General features: G+C 40.4%; 1 protein-coding gene across 2 annotated transcripts in view; it reads left to right on the plus strand.

Moving 5' to 3' along the window:
• Nucleotides 1–860: 860 nt before the first annotated feature.
• The window catches only part of FERMT1 (FERM domain containing kindlin 1), a 74173-nt gene continuing 60087 nt past the window's right edge, over nucleotides 861–14946 (plus strand). For both annotated transcript variants that reach the window (XM_030872583.2, XM_060285238.1), the window contains exons 1-3: nucleotides 861–1005; nucleotides 5896–6064; nucleotides 7921–8154. In XM_030872583.2, coding sequence (XP_030728443.1) covers nucleotides 5914–6064; nucleotides 7921–8154 — 385 coding nt within the window. In that variant the 5' untranslated portion in view covers nucleotides 861–1005; nucleotides 5896–5913. The remainder of the gene's footprint in view (nucleotides 1006–5895; nucleotides 6065–7920; nucleotides 8155–14946) is intronic.

Here is a 14946-nt window from a genome sequence, read left to right on the forward strand (position 1 = left end):
GACTGAATGCAGTTCTGGTGGTGGGAATTCCATCCCTTTACCCATTTTACAGATGAGAAAACTATAATTTCCTGTCTATTTTATAACCACTGACTGTATCCTCAAAGCTCAACCCCAGGCCTGGTGCATAGTAAACACTCAACAAAAGTGTGTAATTTGGGCGAAGGAGACTTGGAGAGGTTGTGTAACTTCCCCAAGGTCACCCACCCTTCCTGCTCTCTTCGGATGAATCCCACAGGAGGGTGAGCGGAGCGCTGGGTGGTGAATGTTAGGTGAGCCACCCAGACTTCCGCGAGGGGCGGGGCCTAGGGTTCCCCCAGGGTCTTCCATCTTGCATGTTTGGGGTGCCTCACCCTTCTCAGGGGTTTACACCACCCTCTTACTCAGAGATGAACCGCTTTTGTTTCTTCCACCTGGCGACCACAGGTCCTCCAGGCTCTCTAGAGGGGAGGCGGTTGTTCCCGCCTGAAGCCGGGGCTCCTGGCGCGTGGACGCACCCCGGGGTGTGAGTGACTGGTACACCCTGAGGGCGAGGAAGTAGCAGGACCTTAATCACCGGGCTAGTACTGGGCGGGCCTCTGGGAACCGGGAAACTGGAGGCGGTCTAAGGGAGGGTGGGCAGGATGAGAGGTCGCAAGAGGGGCACGGGGCTGAGCCTCCGCCGGGTTCTCCCCGCCCTCTCGCCGCGCGGTAGCCGGGCGACCACCCTTTGCCCGTGAAGTCTGCGGAGCGCCTCCTCCTAGGGCAGCGGGACCTGGCAGGCGGGGGCTGGGCGTGCAGCCGCCTGCCCGCTGTGCTGGCCGGCCTTGCCCCGGGGCCCGCGCGGGGCGGAGACTGGGCGGCGGGGGCGGGTGCCTGTCTAGGTGGCAGGTCCGCGCGCAGCCCTCGCCAGCCGAACCTCAGGGAGCAGCTGCCGCCACCGCGCGCCCCTGGCTCGGCCGCAGTGGCCTCTGGCCGGGTCTCCAGGGGGCAGCGACTCCGCACGCCGCAGGCTCCGGAAAGGAGGTGGGTGGCGAGGGGCCGGGACCAGGCTGGGAGGGGAGGCTGCGATGGGCGCCAAAGGTTCCCGAGACCCCCGCCCCTGCCTTTCTACAGCCCCTTGCACTTAAATGGCTGGTGAATAAAAAACCGCGTCCTCGGCTTGTGACCATCTTCTCCGTCCTTGCGTATCTGGCTGCGCAAAGTAAACTGTCCGTCCAGCCGCGGGGGGGGGGGGGTAGGGGGCAGGTTTATGCCCACCCACCACACTCCCCTGGGCCCCAAGACCCTGCAGAGTTGGCAAAAGACAGGCCAGAGGCCTTTATGGGGGTAGGGGGCAGGTTTTTACCCACCCACCACACTCCCCTGGGCCCCAGGACCCTGCAGAGCTGGCAAAAGACAGGCCAGAGGCCTTCGGACCCACTCACTCTCTGATCTTCCAGGGGAAGCGTTGGGTCTATTTCCCCCCATCTTTCTCTCTGTCTGCCTGCCTGCGTCTGTCTGTCTTTCTTGATTGAGTTTTCTGTAAAGGACCCGAGGAAGTGGGCAACTGGGCTTCCCCAGAGGAAGGCAGGTCTGGTGGTGCGCTTTGCTTCTTGTTCTTGTCTTTAACTTAGATGTGCTTTCCTCAACAAGTAACAGCTTGCTGAACGTGAGAAGTTCGCTTAAAAAGGCGCAGAAAAGATAGGAGAGGAATGTGGGGAAACCAGATTGCCTAATTTTAGCCAGAATTTCGTTGTAAGGGAATCACCATTTATTGCCTAAATGAGAAGTGTTTTGATTGCCCAGGTTAGGAAAAGAAAAAACCCTCTGTCTGATTGCTCACGAAACAAGCAGTAAGGGTCACCTTAAAAGTAAGGTTATTTTCTTTATGTACAAAACATTTTAAATAACAAAGGCTCAAATCATAGCATTTTAGAAATTGTAAGGATCTTAAAGTCAAATACTTCAATGGCGTGTTATGAGTTTGTCTATGAAAGAGTTATCTTTATTGTGTCCTCACTGGGAAAGATTTATGTTAGTAGGAATGCTTAGTGAAGGTACTGAGAGTTTAGCTCAGAGTTTTAAGAGTTGTACAATATATCCTTGTAGCTTATTTTATTTTTTTTTAATTTTTTTTATTGGAGTAAAATTGCTTTACAATGTTGTGTTAGTTTTGGCTGCTTATTTATTTTATACATAATAGTTTGTACCTCAATTTCCTACCCCTATCTTGCCCCTCCCCCCTTTCCTCTCCCCACTGGTAACCACTAGTTTGTTCTCTATATCTGTGAGTCTGTTTCCTTTTTGTTATATTCACTAGTTTGTTTTATTTTTTTAGATTCCACATATAAGTGATATTGTACAGTATTTGTATTTCTCTGTCTGACTTATTTCACTCAGCATAATACCCTCCAAGTCCATCCATGCTGTTGCAAACGGCAAAATTTCATTATTTTTTTATGGCTAATATTCCATTCCACATCTTGTCCACTCATCTGTTGATGGACACTTAAGTTGCTTCCATATCTATTGTAAATAATGCTGCTACGAACATTGGAGTGCATGTATCTTTTCTAATTGGTGTTTTCAGTTGTTTTGTTTTGTTTTGTTTTGTTTTGTTTTATTTGTGATATATACACAGGAGTGTTATTGCTGCGTCATGTGGTAGTTCTATTTTTAGTTTTTCGAGAAACCGCCATACTGTTTTCCACAGTGGCTACACCAATTTACATTCCCACCAACTGTGTAGGAGGGTTCCCTTTTCTCCACATCCTTGCCAACATTTGTTATATGTAGTCTTTTTGATAATAGCCATTCTGACAGGTATGAGGCAATATCTCACTGTGGTTTTAATTTGCATTTTCCTGATGATTAACATGTAGAGCATCTTTTCCTGGGCCTGTTGGCCATCTATATGTCTGCTTTGGAGAAATGTCTATTTAGGTCTTCTGCCCATTTTTTTAATGGGCTGTGTTGTTTTTGCTTTTGTTTTTTACTTGAGCTGTATAAGCTGTTTGTATATTTTGGAAATTAACCCCTTGTCTTTCGCATCTTTTACAAATATTTTCTCCCATTCCATAGGTTGTCTTTTCATTTTGTTTATGGTTTCCTTTGCTATACAAAAGCTTTTAAGTCTAATTAGGTCCCATTTGTTTATTTTTGCTTTTATTTCATTTGCTTTAGGAGACAGATCAAAAAAAATATTGCTACAATTCAAGTCAAGGAGTGTTCTGCCTATGGTTTCTTCTAGTTTTATGGTTTCTGATTATATTTAGGTCTTTAATCCATTTTGAGTTTATTTTTGTATATGTTGTTAGAGAGTGTTCTAATTTCATTCTTTTACATGTAGCTGTCCAGTTTTCCCAGCACCACTTATTGAAGAGACTGTTTTTTCTCCATTGTATATTCTTGCCTCCCTTGTTGTGGATTAATTGACAAGTGTGTGCGTTTATTTTTGGGCTCTCTGTTCTATTCCATTGATCTATGTGTCTGTTTTTGTGCCAGTCCCATACTGTTTCAATTACTGTAACTTTGTAGTATAGTCTGAAGTCAGAGAGCATGATTCCTCCAGCTCTCTTCTTTTTCAAGATCATTTTGGCTATTCGGGGTCTTTCATGTTTCCATACAAATTTTAAAATTATTTGTTCTAGTTCTGTGAAAAATGCTGTTGCTATTTTGATAGAGATTGCATTGACTCTGTAGATTGCCTTGGGTAGTATGGTCATTTTAACAATATTAATTCTTCTAATCCATGAATATGGTATATCTTTCCATCTGTTTGTGTTGTCTTCAATTTCTTTCTTCAGTGTCTTATAGTTTTCCAAGTATAGATCTTTTACCTCCTTAAGTTGGTTTATTACTAGGTATTTTATTCTTTTTGATGTAGTGGTAAATATGATTGTTTCCTTAATTTCTCTGATAATTCATTGTTCGTGTATAGAAGTGCAGCAGATTACTGTATATATATTTTGTGGTCTGCAACATTACTGAATTCATTGATGAGCTCTAGTAGTTTTCTGGTGGCATCTTTAGGATTTTTTTATGTATAGTATCATGTCATCTGCAAACAGTGACAGTTTTATTGCTTCCTTTCCAATTTAGCTTCCTTTTATTTCTTTATCTTGTCTGATTGATGTGGCTAGGTCTTCCAATACTATGTTGTATAAAAGTGGCTAGAGTGGGCATCCTTGTCTTGTTCCTGATCTTAGAGGGAAATACTTTCAGCTTTTCACCGTTGGGTATGATTTTAGCTGTGGGTTCATCATATATGGCCTTTATTATGTTAAGGTACGTTCCCTCTATGCCCACTTTCTGCAGACCTTCTCAGAGGTCACCATAGACCTGGCTTAATAAGTGATCTAGTTAGTTTGAAGGGAGGAAATGAGTCCTGGAGCTAATTTTTCAAGTAGCTATTGCAATTTGAGGGTGTGAGAGGAAGACCAGCATTAGCTGGAGCTTGTTATGAATGCAGGGTTTCCACATCCACCCCAGACCTGCTGACTAGAACCTGCATGTTAATAAGATCCTGCTGAATAGGATCTGCATATTAATAAGGTTCTCAGGGTTCATGTGCACTTTCCATTAGAGAAGCCCTTTCCTGGGCCGTTTGCATGCACAGATGTTTCTCAAAAACAGGCCTTATGAAAACATAGATTTCTCATAAGCTGTCTTTACCTGGAAAAATGAAAAACACTTGTTATCACTTAAATGACTGATTTTTATTTTAAATCTTAAGATAGCCAAGAGAGGTAGTATCATTTGCTTTCTATTTAAGAGAGAGCTGACATTTTTAAGTTCTGCCAATTTGGATCCCAGTGTTCCTATTACCCCAGAACACTCAGTTCTGATACTGCTTAGCTTCTTTCATCATAGTTCCTCCAACGAGGAGAACACTATGGGTTTGAAGTTCTCACCCCTAACTGTACTTTGAAGAGTGGGTTTGAATGTCTGTCACTCCTGTTTTAAATCTGTTGCTAAAGGTGTGTCCAAAAACTTAATTGATGCACTTGTTTATCAACCTCTATATGATATAAAACAGTTATTCAAGTAAATCAAATATGTGGCAATAACTAATGACCTGCATCTCTATGTGCTTAAGATAAAACTATGCTATATGACTAAAAAAGAAACGGTTTTGCTCTATTTTTATTTTTTGAATTTTCATACCAGAAGATGTCATCAGTATTTGTGGGAGGAATGTAATAATACATATGTATATACATTAGAGATAAATTTTTTTTAATATTTATTTATTTGGTTGGGCTGGGTCTTAGTTGTAGCAGACAGGCTCCTTAGTTGTGGCTCAAGGGCTCCTTAGTTACAGCTTGCTGGCTCCTTAGTTGTAGCATACAAACTCATTGTGGCTTGCATGTGAGATCTAGTTCCCTGACCAGGGATCGAACCCTGGCCCCCTGCACTGGGAGCACTGAGTCTTAACCACTGCACCACCAGGGAAGTACCAAGGTAAAGATTTTAATTTCCTTTTTTAAAATCAGTTCTACTGAGGTATAATTTGCATACAACAAAATACATCAAAGTGTACATTTAAATTCAATGCATTTTATTGTATACAAATTATACTTCAATAAAGTTGATTTTTTTTAAGTGTCAAGGATTGCCATGATTTGTTACCTATTGCTAAAATAGTTCAGAGAAGGTCAAGAAGAGTCAGTAGAGAGAGATGGATGCACTGGGCAGGCACAGAAAATAGCCAGGTGGACCTGGGAGGGTGGAAAAGTGAAGTACATAAATTTAGAAGGCCTGAGATAATTTTATAAGACTTTTTCTCTTTAAAGTTAAGATGCTGAATTTAATATCAGGAACCCTGTGGCATTTTTGAAGGGGGGCTAAAATGGGGGAAAAAATGTTTTGCTCTGCAAGGTCTGCTTGGCGAGTCCCACCCTCCTTCTGATCTATCTGCCTTTTTACGCAAAGACACCTGCATTTGCCACAATGCTCTCATCCAGTGACTTTGCGTCTGCTTCTTGGGAGCTCGTGATCCAAGTTGACCATCCAAATGAAGAGGAGCAGAAGGATATCACACTGAGAGTGTCTGGAGACCTGCACATTGGGGGAGTGATGCTCAAGTTAGTGGAACAGATCAGTAAGTTGCTGCTTCTTTATGGTTTCTCTACATTTGAAACCCTCTCTGTTGCATCACCACTAAATGGCTGAACTGGATTGTCTGACCATCTAAATTTTTTTGATCATCCATCTTGTAATGGTCCCTGCCTGCAAGAGGAAGAGAAATGCCTGAAGGAGCCCAAACCACCCCCTGACCCCCAATGTGAACATTTGAGTCTTTGGTGGCAAACGAAAGCTCCCCAGTAGGTGTAAAAACCTATTTGCACAAGAACAGGACCCCTTCCCTTGTGACTTTAGACCACACCTGGGGCCTTAGATTATTGTGTGATTCTCTGTTAATGCTTGATTGCTCCGAGATGCAGGCGGCCTGGTGCCAATATGTCTTTTAACATTGTCCACCATTTGCTACTTACCCTGTTTAAAACAAGGAAAGAAGTCTTCAGGGTCAGAGTCTTCACATCACGAGTCAACATGAGGTACCTAGAATTTAATAATGTTCTATTTTCTTTTTATTTATTTTTTGTCTTCTACTTAAGACCACAGATGTTAGCTTATCATTTACACTAGTGATATAAAGTATTTTTAAGTAAGCTTTCATTGGAGTATCATATACGTACAGAAAAGTGCACTTATTATAAGTGTACAGTTCAGTGAATTTTCACAAAGTCATATAACCACCACCCAGATCAAGAAAGAGAACATTACCTGTTCCCCCACCCAAGTCCCGCACCTAACCCCTCCCAGCCACTGCCCCACCAAGGGTAACCACTGTCCTGAATTCTTACTCCATAGGAGTAAACTGTACAGTAAACTGTATATAAGTGGAATTATACTTATATAAGTATAATTCTTAGGCATCTGCTTTCTTTCCTGCCACATTATGTCTGTGAGATTTAACCATGGTATTGCATATAGTTTGGGTTCATTGATTCTCATTGCAGTATAATATTCCATTGTATGACTATGCCACAATTTATCCATTTACCTGTTGATAGATATTTGGGTTGTTTCCATTTGGGGGCTTTTACAGATAGTACCTGTCTTTTGGTCTATATAGTACACGCATTTCTAATGGGTATATAGCTCAGAGAAAAATTACCGAATAGGACTTTCCAAAATAGTTATAGCATTTATACTTCTAACAGCACTGAGAGAAACATTTTCTAATTTAAATAGAGAGAAAGAAAGAGGGAGAAACTATTTTTTAAGTAAATAAAAATACCGGTGGCTCTTAATTTAGCAAAATAAAAGATTGAATATTGACTCTAACATTGGCAAAGGGGAAAGATTCAACCTAGATACCAAGGGGCATTGAAGAAGGGGAAGAATTCAATGTTGATGCTACCATTAAGAGAGAAAATATTCAGCTCTGATTTCAGTGTAAACACTTTGGAAATTGGGAATATGGTGGAGCTAATAAGAGATGGACATTCCTGAGAAGAGTGAAATGTCAGCTTCCCAGTACTTCTGCGTGGAATTTGATTGGGAGCTGTTGATATTCCCTTGTGGAAAGATTCATTTCTATTAGAGAAATAATCTTGATTAAACAGAGGTGATGCTCCTGGCCTTCCCAGAAAGGACCATGGCACCAAGGGACTTGGGAGAAGATAACTTTAGTATTTCATCAGGAACAAAAATTGTATGTCTCTCTTCCTTCCATAGTATTTAAATATAAAGAAGGTAAGGTTCAGTCTGTCTCCTACCTGCCGTGCCGTAGGGACTTTGACAAGAAGCCAAGAATGATGAAACCTTGGGTTGTAAGAGGAGGTGGGAGCTGAAGACCAGCGTTGGCTTCAGTTTTGCACGCAAGAGACTTGACTCTGGGGTGCGAGTGCTCACTCTCACTTTACTGCACTGTGTTCTCCATTCTTGCAGACATAGCCCAGGACTGGTCAGACTTTGCCCTTTGGTGGGAACAAAAGCACTGCTGGCTTCTGAAAACGCACTGGACCCTGGACAAATGTGGGGTCCAGGCAGATGCAAAGCTTCTCTTCACCCCTCAGCATAAAATGCTTCGCCTCCGCCTGCCCAACGTGAAGACAGTGCGACTGCGAGTCAGCTTCTCAGCCGTGGTCTTCAGAGCGGTCAGCGACATCTGCAGAGCCCTGAGTGAGTTTCCGCAGGCGCCTGTGCCCTCTGGACTCTCAGCAGAGGAGGACAGGAAAATACGTGCACTTCTGTCCACAAGCAGTTGGCTTTACAGAACATGTACCTTATTAGGAGCATACTTTTTGAGCCCAGTTCTGGAGACTTTAGCCATTTAAGTGAAGTTAAACCAAACGGAAAATTATTGGAATAAATCAGATTCACTTCCACAAAGCTTAAAACTATTTCAAAGAGATTTGTAAACAGAAGAGACAACCCCATTAAGATTTCCCCCCGCAAAACTCATTTCTCTAAGCCATACTGAAATCATCATTATATTTAAGACAAAAAAAGCGTTCCATTAAATTATTATCACCATAGAGCCAATGTGTCTTTATTGTTTTTGAGATAATGGTGATGCAATGTCTTAATTGCTTCCCTAACATTTGGCTCCAGTAAATAACTCTGTCCGCAAACATCATTTGTGGAGTTTATTTTAAGCAGGAAAGTACACTTAATTATGGATCAGAAACTTTAACAGCCATTAGAGACAACACTGTCCAAACATTTCTTCTTCCTGGGACTTCCATAATAGGAGCAAACCCTGGGTCAGGAAGGTGTTCTTATTTTATATTTTTTGAAAGTGTGTAGGTATATTCTTGAGTTCCAAGGCAAAGATTTAGTATTTGAACACAGTATATACGGTATGTGAGTGAGTGATCTATCTCCCCATTAAACTGTAAACTGCTCATTCATTCCTTCAACAAATATATACGTATTGGTTTGGCAGGCACTAGGATGAGTGCTAGGGATGGGTTAAGCAAAAAAAACAGACCAAAATCTCTGCCCTCCTTGAGCTTACGGTGTAGCATACAGAGACAGAAAATAAATCATGTAAAAAAATAAGATGTTAAAAAGAGATAGGTAGTGGAGAAAAAAAGGAAAAAGTATATAGTGTACACAGGATTGAGAGTGCCAGTGTTGGGTAGGGCAGGTTGGTATAGTATTAAATAAGGTGAAGACAGAACCATTTCTTGAACATGTCTGTGTTCCTAACACCTAGGAGAATGCCTGGCACACATCAACTGCTTAGTAACTGCTTGTTTGGTTTTTTGTTTGTTTGTTTTTTAACACCTTTATCGGAGTATAATTGCTTTAAAATGGTATGTTAGTTTCTGCTTTATAACAAAGTGAATCAGTTATACATATACATATGTTCCCATATCTCTTCCCTCTTGCGTCTCCCTCCCTCCCACCCTCCCGATCCCACCCCTCTAGGTGGTCACAAACCACCTAGCTGATCTCCCATGCTATGTGGCTGCTTCCCACTAGCTATCTATTTTACGTTTGGTAGTGTATATATGTCCATGCCACTTTTTTACTTTGTCACAGCTTACCCTTCCCCCTCGCCGTATCCTCAAGTCCATGCTCTAGTAGGTCTGTGTCTTTATTCCCGTCTTACCACTAGGTACTTCATGACCTTTCTTTTTCTTTTTTTTCCCCTTATATTCCATGTAAATGTGCTAGCATACAGTATTTGTTCTTCTCTTTCTGACTTATTTCATGCTGTATGACACTCTAGCTCCATCCACCTCACTACAAATAACTCAATTTCGTTTTTCTTCATGGCTGAGTAATATTCCATTGTATATGTGTGCCACATCTTCTTTATCCATTCATCTGTTGATGGACACTTAGGTTGCTTCCATGTTCTGGCTATTGTAAATAGAGCTGCAATGAACATTTTGCTACATGACTCTTTTTGAATTATGGTTTTCTCAGGGTGTATGCCCAGTAGTGGGATTGCTGGGTCATATGGAAGTTCTATTTGTAGTTTTTTAAGGAACCTCCATACTGTTCTCCATAGTGGCTGTACCAATTTATATGCCCACCAACAGTGCAAGAGTGTTCCCTTTTCTCCACACCCTCTCCAACACTGATTGTTTCTAGATCTTTTGATGATGGCCATTCTAACCAGTGTGAGAAGATATCTCATTGTAGTTTTGATTTGCATTTCTCTAATGATTAATGATGTTGAGCATTCATTCATGTGTTTGTGTGCAGTCTCTATATCTTCTTTGGAGAAATGTCTATTTAGGTCTTCTGCCCATTTTTGGATTGGGTTGTTTGTTTTTTTGTTATTGATCTGCATGAGCTGCTTGTAAACTTTGGAGATTAATCCTTTGTCAGTTGCTTCATTTGCAAATATTTTCTCCCATTCTGAGGGTTGTCTTTTGGTCTTGTTTATGGTTTCCTTTGCTGTGCAAAAGCTTTTAAGTTTCAATAGGTCCCATTTGTTTATTTTTGTTTTTATTTCCATTGCTCTAGGAGGTGGATCAAAAAGGATCTTGCTGTGACTTATGTCATAGAGCATTCTGCCCATGTTTTCCTCTAAGAGTTTGATAGTTTCGTTTAGGTCTTTAATCCATTTTGAGCTTTTTTTTGTGTATGGTGTTAAGGAGTCTTCTAATTTCATACTTTTACATGTATCTGTCCAGTTTTCCCAGCACCACTTATTGAAGAGGCTGTCTTTTCTCCACTGTATATTCTTGCCTCCTTTATCAGAGATAAGGTGACCATATGTGCATGGGTTTACTCTGGGCTTTCTATCCTGTTCCATTGATCTATATTTCTGTTTTTGTGCCAGTACCATACTGTCTTCATTACTGTAGCTTTGTAGTATAGTCTGAAGTCAGGAAACCTGATTCCTCCAGCTCCATTTTTCGTTCTCAAGATTGCTTTGGCTATTTGGGGTCTTTTGTGTTTCCATACAAATTGTGAAATTTTTTGTTCTAGTTCTGTGAAAAATGTCAGTGGTAGTTTGACAGGGATTGCACTGAATCTGTAGATTGCTTTGGGAATTGAGTCATTTTCACAATGTTGATTTTTTCCAATCCAAGAACATGGTATATCTCTCCATCTATTTGTATCATCTTTAATTTCTTTCATCAGTGTCTTACAATTTTCTGCATACAGTTCTCTTGTCTACTTAGATAGGCTTATTCCTAGATATTTTATTCTTTTTGTTGCAATGGTAAATGGGAGTGCTTTCTTGATTTCACTTTCAGATTTTTCATCATTAGTGTATAAGAATGCCAGAGATTTCTGTGCATTAATTTTGTATCCTGCTACTTTACCAATTCATTGATTAGCTCTAGTAGTTTTCTGGTAGAGCTTTAGGATTCTCTAAGGAGAGTGTCATGTCATTTGCAAACAGTGACAGCTTTACTTCTTCTTTTCCGATTTGGATTCCTTTTATTTCTTTTTCTTTGATTGCTGTGGCTAAAACTTCCAAAACTATGTTGAATAAGAGTGGTGAGAGTGGGCAGCCTTGTCTTGTTTCTGATCTTAGTGGAAATGCTTTCAGTTTTTCACCATTGAGGACAATGTTGGCTGTGGGTTTGTTATATATGGCCTTTATTATGTTGAGGAAAGTTCCCACTATGCCTACTTTCTACAGGGTTTTTATCATAAATGGGTGTTGAATTTTGTTGAAAGTTTTCTCTGCATCTTTTGAGATGATCATATGGTTTTTCTCTTTAAATTTGTTAATATGGTTTATCACATTGATTGATTTGCGTATATTGAAGAATCCTTGCATTCCTGGAATAAACCCCACTTGATTATGGTCTATGATCCTTTTAATGTGCTGTTGGATTCTGTTTGCTAGTATTTTGTTGAGGATTTTTGCATCTATGTTCATCAGTGATATTGGCCTGTAGTTTTCTTTCTTTGTGACATCTTTGTCTGGTTTCGGTATCAGGGTAATGGTGGCCTCGTAGAATGACTTTGGCAGTATTCCTCCCTCTGCTATATTTTGAAAGAGTTTGAGAAGGGTAGGTGTTAGCTCTCTTCTAAATGTTTCATAGAATTCGCCTGTGAAGCCATCTGGTCCTGGGCTTTTGTTTGTTGGAAGATTTTTAATCACAGTTTCAATTTCAGTGCTTGTGATTGGTCTGTTTATATTTTCTATTTCTTCCTGATTCAGTCTTGGAAGGTTGTGCTTTTCTAAGAATTTGTCCACTTCTTCCAGGTTGTCCATTTTATTGGCATATAGTTGATTGTAGTAATGTTTCATGATCTTTTGTATTTCTGCAGTGACAGTTGTTAGTTCTCCTTTTTCATTTCTAATTCTATTGATTTGAGTCTTCTCCCTTTATTTCTTGATGAGTCTGGCTAAGGTTTATCAATTTTCGTTATCTTCTCAGAGAACCAGCTTTTAGTTTTATTGATCTTTGCTATCATTTCCTTCATTTCTTTTTCATTTATTTCTGATCTGATCTTTATGATTTCTTTCCTTCTGCTAACTTTGGGGTTTTGTTTGTTCTTCTTTCTCTAATTTCTTTAGGTGCAAGGTTGGGTTGTTTATTTGAGATGTTTCCTGTTTCTTAAGGTAGGATTGTATTGCTATAAACTTCCCCCTTAGAACTGCTTTTGCTGCATCCATAGGTTTTGGGTCATCGTGTCTCCATTGTCATTTATTTCTAGGTATTTTTTGATTTCCTCTTGGATTTCTTCTGTGATCACTTCGTTATTAAGTAGTGTATTGTTTAACCTCCATGTGTTTGTATTTTTTACAGATCTTTTCCTGTAATTGATATCTAGTCTCATAGCATTGTGGTCGGAAAAGATATTTCATACAATTTCAATTTTCTCAAATTTACCAAGACTTGATTTGTGACCCAAGATATGATCTATCCTGGAGAATATTCCATGAGCACTTGAGAAAAATGTCTATTCTGCTGTTTTGGGATGGAATGTCCTATAAATGTCAATGAAGTCCATCTGGTTTAATGTATCATTTAAAGCTTGTGTTTCCTTATTTATTTTCATTTTGGATGATATGTCCGTTGGTGAAATTGGGGTGTTAAAGTCCCCTACTATGATCGTGTTACTGTCGATTTCCCCTTTTGTGGCTGTTAGCATTTTCCTTATGTATTTAGGTGCTCCTATGTTGGGTGCATAAATATTTACAATTGTTATATCTTCTTCGTGGATCGATCCCTTGATCATTATGTACTGCCGTTCTTTGTCTCTTGTAATAGTCTTTATTTTAAAGTCTATTTTGTCTGATATGAGAATTGCTACTCCGGCTTTCTTTTGATTTCCATTTGCATGGAATATCTTTTTCCATCCTCTCACTTTCAGTCTGTATGTGTCCCTAGGTCTGAAGTGGGTCTCTTGTAGACAGCATATATATGGGTCTTGTTCTTGTACCCATTCAGCCAGTCTGTGTCTTTTGGTGGGAACATTTAATCCATTTACATTTAAGGTAATTATTGATATGTTGGTTCCTGTTCCCATTTTCTTAATTGTTTTGGGTTTGTTATTGTAGGTCTTTTCCTTCTCTTGTGTTTCTTGCCTAGAGAAGTTCCTTTAGCATTTATTGTAAAGCTGGTTTGGTGGTGCTGAACTCTCTCAGCTTTTGCTTGTCTGTAAAAATTTTAATTGCTCCATCAAATCTGAATGAGATCCTTGCTGGGTAGAGTAATCTTGGTTGTAGTTTTTTCTCCATCATCACTTTAAATATGCCCTGTCACTCCCTCCTGGCTTGCAGAGTTTCTGCAAAAGATCAGCTGTCAACCTTATGGGGATTCCCTTGTGTGTTATTTGTTGTTTTTCCCTTGCTGCTCTTAATATATTTTCTTTGTAGTTAATTTTTGATAGTTTGATTAATATGTGTCTTGGTGTGTTTCTCCTTGGATTTATCCCGTATGGGACTCTCTGTGCTTCCTGGACTTGATTAACTATTTCCTTTCCCTTATTAGGGAAGTTTTCAACTATAATCTCTTCAAATATTTTCTCAGTCCCTTTCTTTTTCTCTTCTTCTGGGAACCCTATAATTTGAATGTTGGTGCGTTTAATGTTGTCTCAGAGGTCTCTGAGACTGTCCTCAGTTCTTTCATTCTTTTTTCTTTATTCTGCTCAGAAGTAGGTATTTCCACTATTTTATCTTCCAGGTCACTTATCCGTTCTTCTGCCTCAGTTATTCTGCTATTGATCCCTTCTAGAGTATTTTTCATTTCATTTATTGTGTTGTTCATTGTTGCTTGTTTCCTCTTTAGTTCTTCTAGATCCTTGTTAAATGTTTCTTGCATTTTCTCTATTCTATTTCCAAGATTTTGGATCATCTTTACTATGATTATTCTGAATTCTTTTTCTGGTAGACTGCCTATTTCCTTTTCATTTGTTCGGTCTGATGGGTTTTTACCTTGTTTCTTCATCTGGTGTGTGATTTTCTGTCTTCTCATTTTGCTTATCTTACTGTGCTTGGGGTCTCCTTTTTGCAGGCTGCAGGATCGTAGTTCCCGTTGTTTTTGGTGTCTGTCCCCAGTGGCTAAGGTTGGTTCAGTGTGTTGTGTTGGCTTCCTGCTGGAGGGGACTAGTGCCTGTGTTCTGGTGGATGAGGCTGGATCTTGTCTTTCTAGTGGGCAGGTCCACATCTGGGGGTGTGTTTTGAGGTGTCTGTGGCCTTATTATGATTTTAGGCAGCCTCTCTGCTAATGCATGCAGTTGTGTTCCTGTCTTGCTAGTTGTTTGGCATAGGGTGTCCAACACTGTTGCTTGCTGGTCGTTGAGTGAAGCTGGGTTTTGTTGTTGAGATGGAGATATCTGGGAGATTTTCACTGTTTGATATTTCGTGGAGCTGGGAGGTCTCTTGTGGACCAGTGTCCTGAAGTTGGCTCTCCCATCTCAGAGGCATAGCGCTGATGCCTGGCTGGGGCACCAAGAGCCTTTCATCCACACGGCTCAGGATAAAAGGGAGAAAAACTGTGCTTCCCTGGTGGCGCAGTGGTTGAGAGTCCACCTGCCGAT

The sequence above is a fragment of the Globicephala melas genome, chromosome 15, assembly GCF_963455315.2.
Source record: "Globicephala melas chromosome 15, mGloMel1.2, whole genome shotgun sequence".
NCBI lineage: Eukaryota > Metazoa > Chordata > Mammalia > Artiodactyla > Delphinidae > Globicephala > Globicephala melas.